Source organism: Saccostrea cucullata, unplaced genomic scaffold, assembly GCF_032062105.1.
Source record: "Saccostrea cucullata isolate Sc308-1 unplaced genomic scaffold, CSIRO_AGI_Scuc_v1 ctg88, whole genome shotgun sequence".
NCBI lineage: Eukaryota > Metazoa > Mollusca > Bivalvia > Ostreida > Ostreidae > Saccostrea > Saccostrea cuccullata.
The window spans coordinates 78,217-97,189 of NW_026930139.1; the positions used below are offsets into that span (position 1 = coordinate 78,217).

An 18,973-nucleotide genomic window follows, 5' to 3' on the forward strand; every position below is an offset into this window, starting at 1 on the left:
GACCTAAAAACAAAACACAATTTATATGAATTTATTGACATACACATATATAAACTTTGGTATTGTAGCTGATATTTGGTTTAACTACACATGTAGGTCAATATCTGATTACAAAAAAGGGAATAAATATATTCAAAATAAATAAATTAACAAAACAAAATAAAAGTATAATTTATCTTTTCTTTAATTATTAAAGCTTTTTAATTGGTTGAAATATAGAGGTGATTTTTTGTCACCCGTAGAAAAATATCTGTGACGTAACTGATGTTAATATTCAAACGTCATAGAATAATCAAACGTCTCAGAATATAGAATATAGTGCAGAAACAAATCATGAAACGCATAACGGTTTGTTTCACAGTATTTGTGTTTTGATATAATTAAATGATAAGGAATGAATCTATTTGTTTTGTTTGGTGATGGAGATATCACCCGAAAAAGTGGTGGAAAATTTGCTTTATGTGCAACTAACTATACTCTTCTTTCTTCTCTCTCATTTGTAAGACAAGGAAAATTCCGACCACACCATACTTATAACCCAGTTAGGGACGGAATCACCTACACCTTCTACAAAGAACATTTTGCACATCATCCGATTGGGAGCTCTTCTACACATCATTCAATATTCATGGCTGTGTGTTCTACACGGTTCGGACAACCCGACACCCCACATGCCAAGAAAACCTCAGCATTCTCTCCGTATAGCAAACTCAATAAAAGCCGAATTAAAGTAAAAACATCCCCGCGTGACGTCATAGTATTCATTCCGTGTTTCCGTCTATTTTGGGTTCTCTTTTTACAAAGCGACTTATATTTCCGGTATGGTGTCGGGGCATGGCGCCGAAAAACAAGAAGGGATGGTTTGTTAAAAAGGGACATGGTAAACAAGTAACAGCATTGTCTAAAGGTAGAAACACTCGTTGGAATTCAGATTGCTGTTCAAGTTCGAATTTAGGGCCGATTTTATTCGCAGAACTTGATCACAGTTACGACTCGTGTAGTGTAAATAAAGACCCTGTGTATAATGTTTCAAGACAAGAAGACATTGTGACAACCTTATCTAACGATGAAGAACCTGGATGGCGAACGGGAAGGCGAGTTATTGAGTTAGGAACTTTAGCAGATGGTCTGAAAGCGTGTAAGCTATGTAGCCAGCCATTACATTTGATAAACACTGTTGGTGAGAGGAAATTTGGGCTAGCGCAAATTTTAGAAGTGAAGTGCACGTATTCGGAATGTGGCCTGGTTAATGACATTCCAACTGGAAGTAACCATAAAACAGAGAATGGAGGACAGGCTTGGGATGTGAATACCAAGTTAGCTGCAGGTATGATAATTTGTATTTGAATTTTTAAAAAATGGAAAATTAAAATCATAATTGTAATAAATACCTTTAATACTCCATGTGTGAATTTCAAGTCAAGTACACATAGCATATATGATGCAATAAAAAATAAGCAATGTCTGTCCCAAAAATTATGCCAAAACACTTCAACTGCAGGGATGATAAATGAAGGTTTTGGGGAGACACACATTAACAGTATTCTTGCTGCCTTGAACATTCCAAGCATCACCCAAAAAGCACTTAAGAGGGGGGAGAGAGAAGTCGGACACCAACTTAATTTTATGGCAGATGAATCATGCAAGAAGCAGTTAAATAAAGAACTAGAAATGTAGGTACTGAAAATGCTTGCATGTTTGCATCATTGCATGTATATGATACTGAATAATAAAACATATAATAATTATTTTTATTAAAGGAGTGATGGAAAACTGACCGTTTCTTTTGATGGTGCCTGGCAAAAGCGTGGGACTGGTCATGCTTATAACAGTCTAACAGGTACGACTTAGATAGTAACTCTTGTACCTTAAATATATTTTTAATTTTGTCTTTTCCTTTGAAATTAAACAGATGTACAATAGTAAGTGTTTTGCAGGACATGCCACATTATTTGGAAAAAAAACAAAGAAATGCATTAAATATGCTGTTAAAGGACAGAGATGCAGGATATGTGATGCGGCAAAGGACAAAGGAGTTTGTCCACGAAAACATAACTGTTCACGTAATTGGTCCGGTTCTTCAAAAGCCATGGAACCGGCCATGGCTTGTGAAATGGTGCAGAGCATTTATGACGATGGAGAAAAGGTACATTATTAGTTATCCAGGTTCAATCAAGGGTGTACGGGGATTTACCCCGGGTTGTATTCCATACACCCAGAGGCCGAAGGCCGAAGGGTGTATGGAATACAACCCGGGGTTTGGACCTGGATAACGAATTTATTTCCTTTGTACCCATAAAAATGCTTTGTAAACATGATTTTTAGCTTTTATCATAGAGAATGTATACATTGTGACGTCACGTTTTATGTACACCCGGCTCAAGTCGGGTGCACGGATATTTACACCCGACTTTGTAACCAATCAAAGCTCGTGTTACAAGCTAGATAGGAAATAAATATATTTATGCACTGCATATATTTATATATATATATATAAGTTGCTATAGATAAAGCTACCACAAGGTTCTTAAGATATTGATCTGACATAAAATATGTTCAAAAATTGTTTTAGGTAGATACGCTTGTAATGGATAATGATTCCACTACTATTGCTCGGCTTAAAGCCACAGTTGACAATACCATATCCAAGCAGGCTGATAAAAACCACACCAAAAAAGGGTTCACAAATGCATTGTTTGAGCTGAGCAACAACCACAAGATCCTGAAGAATACAAAAGTTCGCAACCATATAGAGAAATGTTTCATATATTGCGTAAGTCAAAACGAGGGCAAGCCAAAAGAAATAGCTGATGGATTGCAGAATATAGTCCCTCACTTATACGGTAAGGAAAAATTATGTGCATTTGTGTACAGCAGTGTACAGTATATTTGTATAATGATTTTAAAATTGAAATTTATTTATTGACTGTCTCAGTATGTTAAAGTGTTTTATTGTTTAGGAGAACATGATGGTTGTGGCTTATGGTGCAAGAATGAAAAAAAGGACTACAAACCAAGAAATTTACCTTTTGGGAAACCATTGAATTGTCCAAATTTTCGACATGCCTTAGAAAATCTATTCCTAAAATATGCTGCAAAGGCAGATGAGCTTGCATCTCTTCGTTCAACACAGGTCAACGAAAACTTTAATCACATGGTGTCGTCAAAAGCTCCAAAACGATTGTAAGTCAAATTTTATGTTGGAGAGTTTTTGAATAGTTTAAAGTATAAAGTGGTGCTGCTAATAAGAAATCTGTACACTAGAAATTATGTATACTCAACATGATCAGGAAATTGCAAATCATAACAGGTTTTATGGAGGCTCAGAAAGTCTAAAGACTAGACTTTCAGCTACCGTTTGTCAGAAAAATGATGGTCATAACTACATTACAGAGGTGATTTAAAGTTGCAGTGTTGAAAAGTGTCATTTGATATTGTTGACAAGTTACAGTTGACTTTACAAAACCGTTTGTTTTTTGTAATTAAACACTGTAAGCCTTTCAATGTTCATCAACCTTTTGTTGAATTTGACAAATGAAAAATCACTTTAAAAATAATAGAAGATTTTCAAATTGAAGTGTTAATGACAATTATACATGTTAAGAAATCTTGCAGGACAAAATTTTAAGTAAATTTCCCTTTTGTATAACAATCTTAAAAAGGAATGATGACATTTATCTCAGTGTTTTATCTTCTTAGTTTAATAAATTTTATTGCATTTCATTTTATTGATTTTTGTTACCTTTCAGTTCCAGTGTTCTTATTGCTTGTCACTTTGATTCTGATTTATAAATTTATTTTCTCAAGTAAAAACTCTGTTTTTATGTATCTTTACCAATAAAACTAAATTTTAACATGATGTAAAATTGCTAGAGTATCTATCATTTTTTTTTCGTGAAACTTATTTTGATTTCATTTTATATTCAGTTGAACAAGAAATGCTCTGTATCCCCTGGACAATTTACGCTGAAGCATGCTCAAAAGATGGAGAAAAGATTGAAAAATCAGCGCCTTCGTCAGAGTTTATTTACTTCCAAAAGGCGACGACTGGAACTCAAGTCTTTGAGGGCAATGAAAAACTCCACGCAGTCTGTATTAGAAGGTATATACAATGATGTTAACTTGTAATTATTACCAGTTTTAATGTAACCTTACACAGTTGTATAAAACTCTTTTGAAAATGAGTAAAACATTAGTTATTCTGTTGCATACAAGTGTCATTGTGTCTGCAGGTGATACATACCAGTCAAAGATTGGCATTGAAGAAGATTTAGATCTTGAGGACATTGATCTCACTCCAGTATCTTTTCCAAAGGATGGTAGTGAAATTATTTTTGACTTGGAAACTACTGGTCTGGGTAAGTTCATTGTATATGCTAATGTACTTGTTACTTATCATTTACTTAGAGTAAGGTAATACTGAAGTAACCATTTCATTTATTAATTGATATTCCATAACTTAGTATAACGTTTCTGTCTTTCTTTAATGTCTGACTTTACTTTTCTTTCAGCTCGGACATCTGATATTATTCAGATAGCAGCAGCCTCTGGAGACGAGGAATTCAGTATATATATGACCCCAACAACAGAAATTAGTATTGGAGCTTCTGAGGCCACAGGTTTAACTTATGTTGGAGGTGTCCTGAAACACAGAGGCCAGGCCGTGAGTTGTGTTACTCCCCAGGAAGGACTTTCACAGTTTCTAAATTTCATCAAGAAGTTTTCAAAGCCAATTCTGGTGGGACATAACATTCAGAGTTTTGATTTGCCAGTCTTAATAAACCAATTTTCTAGATATAATTTATATACAGATTTCCATAAAACAGTGTTTGGATTCATTGACACATTAAAGGTAGCAAAGAGAACATGGAAAAGGCCTGAAGTTGAGAACTACAAGCAAGAAACATTGGTCAGAACTTTTCTGGACTTGAAATATGATGCTCATAATGCTTTGGCAGATGTACAATCCCTGCAAAGGTTGTATAAGAAGATGATGGCAAACTGTCTTCTTTCAAGTGATCTGTTTACTCTTAATTACTATGCATGTAAGCAATCACTTGACCCTTTAGTGAAAGACAAAGTAATTTCAAGCCAAACAATGAAGAAACTTCTTCAGTGCTCACTCAGTTTGTCCAAACTTAGAAGTATTCATAAACGTGATACCTTTAATGGAATTAGAAATGTGTTTGTGGAGCAATGTGAAGGGTCAAAAGTCCCCAGAATCTCCAAGTCTAAGGCAGTTATTGAAAAACTCATTACATATCTGAATACATGATAGGTTTATGTAGATGACTAGTATAATAGTATAACATCACATGTTAAAACAGTATATGTCTTGGTGTTAAGGTTTTTCTTTTCACAGGTGAGCAATTTAGGCCATGGGCCTCTATATTTCATTATTTAAGGTGTAGAATTAAATAAGATGATTTACCTTGTCTCTATAATAGAAAACTGAGCCACAGAAACTTTTTTAACGACCTACTTCAAAATGTAATGAAATTTTGAGAATTTTTGTGTGGGGGTGGGGGTGTAAAAATGCTTGTACTGAATTTATTAATATGGAAAGGTGTCATTTTTTTTCAATTAATTAGATTCTCAAATACAATATTACTTAATTTGTAAACCATTTTTTGGATTGAAACCATCAATTTGAAATTATAAGAGATTCTTTCGAGAAAAATATGTAAAATTAAAGCCAATTTTAACAGGGATAGAAGATGAAAAGTCATGTAAATGGATATATGTTATTTTTAATGATAACAATGATATTTTTTATGTAATTGTAAATGATTTGTCATTCATTGGTGGTTCATACATTCATATATTGTCAAATATATTCATGAAATATTCATAATAAAATTCTACTCTGAGTTTTGAGTGAATTGCATTTGGGTTAAATATACATAAGTGTTGAACTTCAGAATTAGTATGGAAAAGGGCTACTTTTTGGGATTATTTGGACACTTACATGTGTGACTTGTAAAATATACTGACAAATTTAAGTTTGAACCCATAAATACACAAGTATGGATATACCTTAACATTAATCTGTGATTCTTCCCCTGGGAGACGTGCGGAAGCAATTAATGTCTGCAGTTTTGAGGGAGGGATCTTAAAATTTACTGGGTTAAAATTATAGGTAGAATATTAGTTATTTAGAAGCCTTTGCTCCCCCCCCCCCTTTGTCTTTTTCGGGTGGGGGTGGATTATAATTAATTATAGTAAAGTAATTCTTCAATAAAATAAGCTGCCTTTCAATTTTTTTTTTACGTAATTCAATTTCAAAATATTTTTTCTCAGTACAAATAAATTGACATCGGGTAGTTGTGGAAGTACCGCGTCGAAATATAGATAAAAGAATACCAAATATCCGGAAGTTTACATCATTTCCTGGTTGAACAAGATGGAGACGAGTACTGAATGGGTAGACGTTACCCGATTGGCTATGTATATATTTTCATTTTAAAGTGAATATTTTCTTTTGATTGTTTTTTTCTTATTTTCTTCAGTCCAGTATTTTTTTTAAAATAAATTTTGGTACTAGTGCCTCTGGCATTTTACGTATTTTGTAAATAAAGATATTTGACTTTAACTTTTTAGGGTATTTGTACTACTTCCTGGGGTAGAAGTTTATTTTTTCTTTAACTAAGAAAGCTTAAAACCTAGGATCCACCCCCAGAAGTCTGCTGCCGTAAATTGTCTTGCTGGCGTTTTGGGAATATGGGTGATTTGCATCAATTACACTTTTATTGACTCCATCGCTGTCGAAATCGGACGAGATTTCTTGGCATGGTCAGAAAAATCAGTCAGAGAATACATGTAAAAGATTATTGGCCTTGTCATGATTTGGATTTCGCTCGTTTAAAGAACTTATTATTTTTTAAGTTTTATTATTTTTTCATAAGAAATATTTGAGAGTGTTACTTTTATTTGTTTGTTATTTTGTTCTTCGGGTTTCATGCATTTCGCCCGGTCCAGTAAATCAAAATTATTACCGGTATATATAAGTCATTTTGTGTCTAAACATAACATATCAAAAGAATTTGATTCATAGGCAATGAATTTTAAACAAATAGAAGGGGGGGTTGAGATCTTTCACGGTCAGAAAAATCAGTCAGAGAATACATGTAAAAGATTATTGGCCTTGTCATGATTTGGATTTCGCTCGTTTAAAGAACTTATTATTTTTTAAGTTTTATTATTTTTTCATAAGAAATATTTGAGAGTGTTACTTTTATTTGTTTGTTATTTTGTTCTTCGGGTTTCATGCATTTCGCCCGGTCCAGTAAATCAAAATTATTACCGGTATATATAAGTCATTTTGTGTCTAAACATAACATATCAAAAGAATTTGATTCATAGGCAATGAATTTTAAACAAATAGAAGGGGGGGTTGAGATCTTTCACGGTCAGAAAAATCAGTCAGAGAATACATGTAAAAGATTATTGGCCTTGTCATGATTTGGATTTCGCTCGTTTAAAGAACTTATTATTTTTTAAGTTTTATTATTTTTTCATAAGAAATATTTGAGAGTGTTACTTTTATTTGTTTGTTATTTTGTTCTTCGGGTTTCATGCATTTCGCCCGGTCCAGTAAATCAAAATTATTACCGGTATATATAAGTCATTTTGTGTCTAAACATAACATATCAAAAGAATTTGATTCATAGGCAATGCATTTTAAACAAATAGAAGGGGGGGTTGAGATCTTTCACGGTCAGAAAAATCAGTCAGAGAATACATGTGAAAGATTATTGGCCTTGTCATGATTTGGATTTCGCTCGTTTAAAGAACTTATTATTTTTTAAGTTTTATTATTTTTTCATAAGAAATATTTGAGAGTGTTACTTTTATTTGTTTGTTATTTTGTTCTTCGGGTTTCATGCATTTCGCCCGGTCCAGTAAATCAAAATTATTACCGGTATATATAAGTCATTTTGTGTCTAAACATAACATATCAAAAGAATTTGATTCATAGGCAATGAATTTTAAACAAATAGAAGGGGGGGTTGAGATCTTTCACGGTCAGAAAAATCAGTCAGAGAATACATGTAAAAGATTATTGGCCTTGTCATGATTTGGATTTCGCTCGTTTAAAGAACTTATTATTTTTTAAGTTTTATTATTTTTTCATAAGAAATATTTGAGAGTGTTACTTTTATTTGTTTGTTATTTTGTTCTTCGGGTTTCATGCATTTCGCCCGGTCCAGTAAATCAAAATTATTACCGGTATATATAAGTCATTTTGTGTCTAAACATAACATATCAAAAGAATTTGATTCATAGGCAATGAATTTTAAACAAATAGAAGGGGGGGTTGAGATCTTTCACCATGCCAAGAAAACCTTAGCATTCTCTCCGTATAGCAAACTCAATAAAAGCCGAATTAACATTAATCTGTGATTCTTCCCCTGGGAGACGTGCGGAAGCAATTCATGTCTGCAGTTTTGAGGGAGGGATCTTAAAATTTACTGGGTTAAAATTATAGGTAGAATATTAGTTATTTAGAAGCCTTTGCCCCCCCCCCCCTTTGTCTTTTTCGGGGGGGGGGGGTGTGGATTATAATTAATTATAGTAAAGTAATTCTTCAATGAAATAAGCTGCCTTTCAATTTTTTTTTTACGTAATTCAATTTCAAAATATTTTTTCTCAGTACAAATAAATTGACATCGGGTAGTTGTGGAAGTACCGCGTCGAAATATAGATAAAAGAATACCAAATATCCGGAAGTTTACATCATTTCCTGGTTGAACAAGATGGAGACGAGAACTGAATGGGTAGACGTTACCCGATTGGCTATGTATATATTTTCATGTTAAAGTGAATATTTTCTTTTGATTGTTTTTTTCTTATTTTCTTCAGTCCAGTATTTTTTAAAAATAAATTTTGGTACCAGTGCCTCTGGCATTTTACGTATTTTGTAAATAAAGATATTTGACAGTAACTTTTTAGGGTATTTGTACTACTTCCTGGGGTAGAAGTTTATTTTTTCTTTAACTAAGAAAGCTTAAAACCTAGGATCCACCCCCAGAAGTCTGCTGCCGTAAATTGTCTTGCTGGCGTTTTGGGAATATGGGTGATTTGCATCAATTACACTTTTATTGACTCCATCGCTGTCGAAATCGGACGAGATTTCTTGGCATGAACCATTCAGCGATGTAGCACTGATCATGCTCAGCTCTTTGTAACATTATAAGCCAGCAAGTATCTTTATCGAGGTACATTTAGACCATGTGTTAATTAACCAAAACATTTTCTGTAATAAATTGAATAATTTCAGATTAAACACTTTTGGGTTAATTACTAATCATTTTCACCATTGGTGTAAATTGAAAATATTAAAACAAATTGTACTTTTCACTGCTTGACATAATACGAAATGTCTAACAAACTAAAACAATTTTTCATTTGAAATGTGAAATTTATGTAAAAGTTCATATTTCATTGTTCTGTTTCTACTCAACTGTTCTCCTATGCGACGTTTCTTTTCATAACCCCAGTCTTCTATTACTAAATATTATTTCTTTCTATAAATTATAGGCCATCAAATCGAGTCCTTCACAAATTAACTTTACCTCTGAAAAGGGTACAAACATTTCGACAGGGGGTCATCAAATGTGTGTGTAGATCACGTGGTCAAGCCTTATCGGCTAGAATCTTACAAAAACATATCAAGGGCTCCCTAGTTTCGAACATTAAAAGTAAGTTAGTAATAATTTTCACAAAGTAATTGTCAATCTATGTACTTAAATTTTATATTTGTTCAATGCATAAAAAATATTTCACACCAAATACATGTACGCATACCTTCCTTATTTGAATCAAACACTTCATATATTAACAAAAAAAATAAATTGAATTTATCTTCAGTGGAATTGGAACATTTAGAAAAAGAGAGCTTTGGTTGAAGACAATAAAATCCAAAAGGCAAAACAGAGTGAGTTTCCTCAAACTGCCACCTGACTGCATCGATGGACACTTAACGAACCATAGACAGATTCTTTCATTGCTTGGTGCAACTCAAGAGGCCTACAGAATGTCATTTAATGACATATCCAACAAGGATGATGACAAGAAATCAATCTGCAGAGATCTACACCCTCACATTACCAACTTCTCGTCAATTTGGTGATTAGCATCAGTTTTATAGATTAAGCAAAGATGCATAAATATATACATGTATTGCCAAAAATTATGCTGATAGTACATAAGCTATTAAGGATTAAAGATGGACTCAGGAATTATATTTATGTTCATGTATGATGAATGAGTTAGATATTCATTGAGATTGTAAAATCATTAAAAAAAACCATTTACAACCATGACACTACTGTTACTTTCCAGGTTTCCAATTATTATGTTATAATAAACATTATAAATTCCATGCGAAATAGACAAGAATAATAAAAATACATTTGATTAATGATTAAATTGACCTCTGAATTTGTTTCTTTTGGAATTTGACATGCAGTACAACAGATAAATTGCCATAGAAATGGCATTACTCGATCGGCAATACATCTACCTACCAACCCGCCGACCTGCCGACTTATCTAAGTGCCGACCCGCCGACCTGTCTGCCGACATGCATAAATGCCTACCTGCCGTCAACCATCTGTGTACCTGTCTACTTTTTATGTACACATCTCCCTTCCGACCGAGATATGCGTTTGAATATACAAATGTAAATTATTGCGCCGAACTTTGTCCGTACACTCCACTTGACCCAAATTGACGGCATCTCGCCTACTATGACGTCATAATGTATCACTGATTTAGTCAGGGTAGAGTATTCTGTATGATTCCTTTATTCCCCTGCGCACCAAATGACCTAATTGAACCGAACGGCAGTGTGGTCTAGGTGATAGAATTCTTGTTATAGTCTGCCGAATGAATTATGAAGCATTGTCCCGAGATTCTGTGGGCGTCCCAGACCAAATATCCAGCCCAGCAGAATCTCCACCGAGATTATGGCGCCTCCTGTTAGAGGCGGCGAATTCCCATTTTTAGTATTAGAAGTAATGTTCGTTGTACCTTGTTTTTTCCTGCATATCTGACTGGCCATCGCCACTGGAGAATTTTTGTTCATTTTGAGGATAACTTAATGACAGCATAACTTTCCCAATTCTGTATATTCTATATATATTACGTAGCCCAAGTTATTTTCTTTTATTCGCTGTGCAACATGTACTGCCAAGTCATCAGTAACACTAATTAGAGTGATTGGGAGATCTTGTATGGAATCAGGATTAATGTTTTACCTGACTGACTTGCAATGGTTGCCGAAGTCACTCAAAAAGTTGAAGTCCAAGAAGACTGCCAAAAGATACACATAATTCCTGCGATGCTATGTTTAGAACATCTGCTGCGATGGTTACTGTACACGTGGTTAATGTGGTTGTTGGAAGGGCCACTTCCGATGCAGATGGGTAGCTGTGTAGGCCTGGTATTTCTCGCATAGGGTGCTTAACTAAAATAACTAAACTTAACTAAAATTTAACCAGTAGTAAAGGAATAACTGTAAGAGTAATGTGCAACAATATTTTCGAAAAGTGGTGTAAATCTGATTTGGATAAATAAAAATTCCAAGGAACTTACGGAAATTAAAATGCAAGATTTTTAAAATCAACAAATTATAAACTTAAGACTTTTCAACTTTATACACAACTATTCCCCACGATACCTTAAAGTCCAGGCTTTTTGATATTTGGCAGCTGCTCTTTCAATAAAAATGGAAGTCGTAAAATTACTTTCCTTGTCATAGGTCATTCGTAAAATTATTGTTAAAAACAATTTTGTACATATAAGTACTCTGAAATTGACATAAAAAGATGTTCGAGTTTCTGATTAACAATATATATGTGTTTTATGGAGACCCTGTCTTTCAACAAGGAATTCCTATGGGTACAAATTGCTCTCTTTTATGAACTTTGATATTGAATACTGTTCGTTATCTCCATTTCCTTCATTAGTAGACATATTTTTTGCGTGGTTCTTCATTTCAACAAGCTTGAAGCCCCTTAAACCAAGGATACTTCGTGGTAAGGTTGGTAGAAATTAGTCCTGCGGTTCTTGAGAAAAAAATGAACATGTTAAAAGTTTACGACAACAACGATGGCGACGACATACAACGGACAAATTTTGATCAGAAAATCTCACTTGAAGATGTTAGTCTTGCAGATATTAACTCTCACTTAAGCATGTTAGTCTTGTAAATATTAGTGGACTAGGTTTGACTAGCTTCCAATCATGGAAGGGACTCTGTATCACAAATTGGAAGATGTTGGGTAAATTTCCCAAAATCCCTAATTAATGAAATAATTAAGGATTCATGATGATGTGATTGGGGGTCATTTAGGTTTTAAAAAATCTTTCTCACAAGCTAGGGATAAATACGTCTGGCACAAAATGTGTCAAGATATACAGTTCCACTGTAAAATGTGCGATATTTTGCATCGAGAAAATCGCCTAACAAGTATCCAAAAGCTTTGTTACAAACTTACAATGTAGGTGCTCCTATGTGGAGCGATGGGCTGTGGATATTTTAGGTTCCCTTTCAATTACAGACAAAAAGAATTAATATTTTTTAGTGGTGGGTAATTACTTTACCAAATAGCATGATGCCATACCAATCCAAAAAAATTTACAATAAAAGCACAGAAAATTGTTGATCATGTTATCACAATATATGGAGCTCCAATGCAAATACGTTCTGACCAAGGTCAAACTGTCGAGTCGGATCTATTTCAAAAGATGTGTAAAATACTAAGGACAGAAAAGACCAGGATTACCCCCTTATTGTTCACAGTCGGACGACATGATTGAGAGGGCAAATCCAACTGTTGAAAGTATGTTAACAGTTGTAGATGAAAACCAGGAAAACTGAGATGAACCGATACCCCTCATAATGCTCGCTTGTAGGTCTTCGGTCCAGGGGTCTACAGGTGTGAGTCCTTCAGAGATGGTGTATGGTCGCCCCATAACCTTGCCTGTTGATTAAGTGTTAGGGAGACAAGACTCTAAGAAATTTGCTTTTATTTATCTAAAAGAAATGACAGCATTCACAATTTTGCAAAAATAACGTCAAGTTCGCTTGAAATTGTTGTTTTGTTTGATAAACATGCTTGCGAAAATTACGGTAGATAATATGCTCTGTTTTATACAATGTTGATGATCTGAAGATATTTTATTGATATATAATTATATACATGAATATATGTGTTGAATCAATGCATTCTATGCAACGGTCATGTTGTAAATTTTATGCATTGCATGTGCAAAGGTTCAAATGCACCCTTTGTGAAGGTCGATAATCCACCCATCGCATCAGGCGGAGCAGCATCTCATCGCAAACCAACTCGGATTTTGGATTGCAATGCTCCATGTGCAAGAACATGCTGTCTAGGAAAAATCAGAAGCTTAACTGTGAAGGATATGTAGTATTTAATGGCCAGAAATCCACAATGTCAGCTAATGATGAAGATAAAAAGGAGTTTGTGGATTTTCAAATACAAAGACGAAAGTATGTAGAATCATTCATGGAGAAAACTGCCCCAATATGTTCAAAGGGTACACAGGGAAGAGGACTATTATGGTGAGACACTTCCAGAATCGACAAATTGAGAAAAAGAAAAAAAAGTGAGTACTGAAAGTTTGGACGAAACCCCTGTTTTACAAATTAACAAGACAAAGCAGTCAGACAGGCCACCTCCGCCGGCAGATAAGAAGACTAACCGCAAGCTTTTTGACCTTTCATCCAAATCATCTCTCTCCTTCAAAATCACACCAACCAAGAAATCTGTCGAAAACCCCGACATATCGGTGCATGCTGCAGAGACACCCTGTGAAAAAGTGCCAAAAATCCTAGTGCCAGAGTAATGTCCAATTGCATATGAAAGAAATAATAATAGTGTTAGGAATTCAATGGAAAAAATGGGTAATCTCAAACGTCGTAGGACGGAAATGCAAGAGTAGTAAACTACCAAGGCGTTTGGGAAGGCCGTTTTTTGTTGTCTTGATAAAACAGGAGGTCCTCTTATTTTTTTTATCCTTCGAAAACATGCAAGGTATAAACCAATTACTTTATGAAAATATCAAATGTATAGTTTTCAAATTGTGATAAACTAAATACATTATCTATTAAAACATTTTTTGTATGGCTTTTAACCTAACAGTTCTTGACAAATATGACCCAAAGGACCAAGTTACTTCACATTCGAAACTCTCTGGAAACTCCAATGGGTCATCACGAAAACTTCAACCCCCCCCCCCCTTTACCTATGTGTCGATGTAATATACTTCACAAAAAAATTATAACTTGATCACACCCCAGCCTCGATAAACATGAGAAAAAAAAATCAGCAAAATAAATCAGATGATCACGTAAAAATTGCTACGGCGCTTCATCACCTATCTTTTTTAAAAGATAAACTAGTGATGACCTATGCTATAATGACACAGTTCATGAAGAATGGAGAAGACGGGAAAACCTCGCCTTAGGATTTATTTAATCTTATGGTATAAAATCAGTAAAGCCAGTAGGTACAATATAGTACTTTCTGAGAGTCAAACACCATAAACCCCCCTAGAATGCCTTTCTTCCTCCACGTCATATCTTCTCTGTTCCAGATTTTATCGCCTTTCTTCTATTTTCAGACTTTTTTTCTCTACCTATAAAAGTACAAGTAAAGAACGTTTTACAAAAATAAGTTGATTATTGTATTTGATTTATAATTGTACTTTTCGAAATATTTTTTTTTAATCCAGAAAATAGAGTACGGATATTTTCATAAACTGTACCCCTAATCTCTATCTATTTTCACTAGGTCATGTGCCTAATCATGTGCCGGAAGATCTTTTCTGTTCGTAAAAGGCGACTAAATGGGGCGGTCCTTCGGATGAGACAGTATAAACCGAGGCCCCGTGTCACAGCAGGTGTGGCACGATAAAATCCCTCCCTGCTCAAAGGCCGTAAGTGCCGAGCAGGCCTAAATTTGCAGCCCTTCGCCGGCAATGGTGACGTCTCCATATCAGTGAAATATTCTGGAGGGACGTTAAACAGTATAAAATCAATCAAAAAATCAAAATCCATTGATTACTACCTATCAGTAAAAAAGTTTCCTGAAGACATGTATTGGAGGAAGATGGACCAGCTGTATATATTCCTCCAGGAATTCCCTCTGTTGCTGTCTGTCTCATCGTCTCTAATACCCGCAATTCTGTGGCACTCGGTATCAGTGCAGACGATGACCCTCCTGTTTTTGGTAGCTTCCTTGCTCGCATGCGATAATTTTTTTTTAGAGTCGCTGTAAAATTTATCATTTTTTTTTCTTAACATCATCGGCCGTTCTCTTCCCCTACTTACCAAGCCTACCTTCATATTAAAGAAAAATTTAAAAATGTAATTTCTTAAATTATGATATAAGAATATGCATATGAACACTCAGTATAATTCTTAAATTAAACAAAAACAAATATATTTACAAACATTTCACATGTATTTCGCTATAAAATGTGTGAAAAACTGACATTCAAAACACAGTTTTGACAGAGTAACAGTCTTATACAACATAACTATGCACTTGGTTTGTTTATTTAATACCCAGGAGCAGAGAAGAGGATTTTCAAAGAAATAATGCATTTTCACAATATAATCTATATACACAGTAGTCCCGCCCTGGCACTAGAACTCCTAACCCAGGGGGCCATGAATTTCACAATTTTGGTAGAGGACTCAAGGATTGCTAATTACAATCATATCAATAGTTTGAATGCTTGATGTCTAGGAGTAAAGTAGAATATTTTAAAGATTGCATTAATTTTAGTGATTTTGGCCCCACCCCCAGGTCCCAGGGGGACGGGGACCATGAAATTCACTATTTTTGGTCCTCTTCGCCCAAAGATGCTTTATGCTATATTGGTTGAAATTGGTTCAGCGATTTCAGAGAAGAAGCATAAAATGTCAGATGTTAACACACGACGGACGAAAATGGATAGCAATAGGTCACCTGAGTGACTCAGGTGACCTGAAACAAGAGGCCCATGGGCCGCATCGCTCTCCTGAGTAATTTTGGCCATTCTGTTATTTAACAGATTTTTCCCTTTGTAATACCTATCTTGACCTTGCCCAATCCCAAAGGGTCATGATTTAAACAATTTAGATTTTACATTACCCTAAGATGCTTCCACATACGTTTCAGCTTTCCTGGGCTAGTGATTCTTAAAAAAAAGATTTTTAAAGTTTTTCTCTATATATTTCTATGCTAAACTTGGATCCCTATTGTGACCCCCCCTCCCCCCTCGGGGGTAATGATTTGAACAATTTAGAATCTACACTACCCCAGGATGTTTCCACATAAGTTTAAGTTTTTCTGGACCCGTGGTTCTTGAGAAGAATACTTTTAAAGTTCTTTTCCTGTATACTTCAATGTTAAATTGGGTTTCCCTATTGTGACCCCGCCCTAGCCCCAGGGATCGTGATTTTAACGATTTAGATTCTATACTACCCTTGAATGTTTCCACATCAGTTTCAGCTTTTCTGGCTCCGTGGTTCTTGAGAGGATATTTTAATGACCCAACCCTATTTTTGCATTTTCATTATCTCCCCTTGGAAGCGGATTTGGCCCTTTATTTTAACAATTTAAATTCCCTTCACATAGGATGCTTTGTACCACGTTTGGTTAAAATTGGCCCAGTTGTTCTTGAGAAGAAGTTGAAAATGTGAAAAGTTTACAAACGGGGGGACTACGGACAAAGGGTGATCAGAACAGCTCAGGTGAGCTAAAAAGGATTTTGTAAACGTAATTGTTACGCAAGGATTGTCCATAAATGTTGAACGCAAAAAGCGTTAATATCCGCAGCATATATTTAAAAGAACTAGAATCTGCCTTTTTCATCTCTCTCTTTCGATTATAGATTTATGTGTATTATCTATTATTGAATTTAAATCTGATTTCATGCTTATAAACCTTCGAAAGATCAACCAATCGAAGAATTCAATAAATAAATTAACAAGAGGCCCAGGGGCCACATCGCTCACCTGAGGAACTGGTTACGTAAAACCTAGAAGCAAATATCAGAAAATTTAAAATATAAGTGTGTTCAAGAGAGGAGGGGGAGGTGGGTATTTGAACAAACTTTAATTTATTTTTCCTACGTATTCCTATGTTAAACTTTGTGGCCCAACCCTTTTCTTGGAGTCATGATTCGAACAAACTTGAATCTGCACTACCTGAGGATGCTTCCACATGAGTTTCATCTTTGTTGGCCCAGTGGTTCTTGAGAAGATTTTCCCTATGTATTACTATGTTAAACTTTGACACCCTAATCATGGCCCCACCATACCCCTGGGGGTCATGATTTGAATAAACTTGAATTTACACTACCTGAGGATGCTTCCACATGAGTTTCATATTTCCTGGCCCAGTGGTTCTTGAGAAGAAGAGTTTTTAAAAAAGATGCCATTTTTTCACTAATTCATAATTTTCTCAACTTAGAAAGTGGGAATGGCCCTTCTTTTGAACAAACTTGAATCCCTCTCACCAAAGGATACTTTGTGTCAAGTTTGGTTGAAAATGGCCCAGTGGTTCTTGAGAAGAAAATGAAAATGTGAAAAGTTTACAACGACAGACAGCGGACTAATTTTGATCAGAAAAGCTCACTTGAGCCTTCGGCTCAGGTGAGCTAAAAAGTAGTTTCAAACCGAATTCCACGGTTTAAAAAATATTAACGTTACATAGAACCATTTTTAAAAGATCCATAAATATAATTATTTATAATATTGATTAAGAAATCAAATCAAGACTTTCAAAACGTTCATTAAAAATACTTCTAAAATTTTCAAGTCCAAACAAATGTGAAGAAAAATATAGATTTTATTAATTTCTCAATGTACCAGATGTGGCGTTAGTCTAACGGTTAAAGCGTTAGCCATTCCGTCTTTGTTTTAGACTTTCTTTTTTTTTGAATCTCCGTTCCAATTGTTTTGAAAAACTAAGAAATGTGTAAATTCGACATTCATGATTTGATTGATTGATTATATGCTGTTTAACGTCCCTCTCCAGAATATTTCACTGATATGGAGACGTCACCATTGCCGGTGAAGGGCTGCAAATTTAGGCCTATGCTCGGCACTTACGGCCTTTGAGCAGGAAGGGATCTTTATCGTGCCACACCTGCTGTAACACGGGGCCTCGGTTTATACGGTCTCATCAGAGGACCGCCCCATTTAGTCGCCTTTTACGACAAGCAAGGGGTACTGAGGACCTATTCTAACCCGGAACCCCACAGGGCCATTCATGATTTGTGAGAATAAATATAAATCAATATAAAAATCATTTTGCACCCATAAAACAGTTTTATTGACTTTGTAACTGTGGCTTAAGGAGCTACCATTAAGCACCTGTAACCCACCATTAAAAGGACACAGTGAGTCAAAATCATGTCTTTCTTCTAAGATATCTGCAGCATACAGAGAAAGACTTATGAAAATTATGAGTATATAGCTAAGATATGACTATTAAACTGCAAGAAAAAACTGCAGGAAAACAAAGGTATCTACCGTTTCGTTGTTTTCGTGTTTGTCAAGGTCACGCCAGTTTTATTTTTAGCTCAAACTTGTAAACAACATTCAATTGGGGCATGCAAACTTGAGAAATATGTTTTAACAACGTTTTAAAAGATTGCCTCTAAATGTTTCCTCATTACTCTTACGATTTACCGTATTTTGTACGGATTTGTAGTTAGAAATACGTATCACATTTTGCTATTATGAAAATACAGAAATCGGAAATACGTTCGTTTGGAATTTAGCAGTCAGTTTTCGTTGTGATATGTCTTTGTTTCACGTTTTTGATTCGCTAAAAAAGAAAAAAAAACTTCAAACACTTAAGTAATGTCGGGTTGTCAAAACGCTGTGGTAATAGAGAATGACTAAGACCATATTGTGAACCCAAGTTTTTGTAACCAGAAAAGC

General features: G+C 34.8%; 1 protein-coding gene across 1 annotated transcript; it reads left to right on the forward strand.

The window, feature by feature from the left end:
- Window positions 1-757: 757 nt before the first annotated feature.
- On the forward strand, window positions 758-5,275 carry LOC134283010 (uncharacterized). The gene is made up of 8 exons (XM_062765431.1): window positions 758-1,327; window positions 1,502-1,673; window positions 1,761-1,840; window positions 1,938-2,146; window positions 2,573-2,843; window positions 2,961-3,047; window positions 4,233-4,358; window positions 4,512-5,275. The coding sequence occupies exons 1-8, from the start codon at window positions 835-837 to the stop codon at window positions 5,273-5,275; spliced, it is 2,202 nt and encodes a 733-aa protein (XP_062621415.1). The 5' UTR covers window positions 758-834.
- The last annotated feature ends 13,698 nt before the right edge of the window (window positions 5,276-18,973 follow it).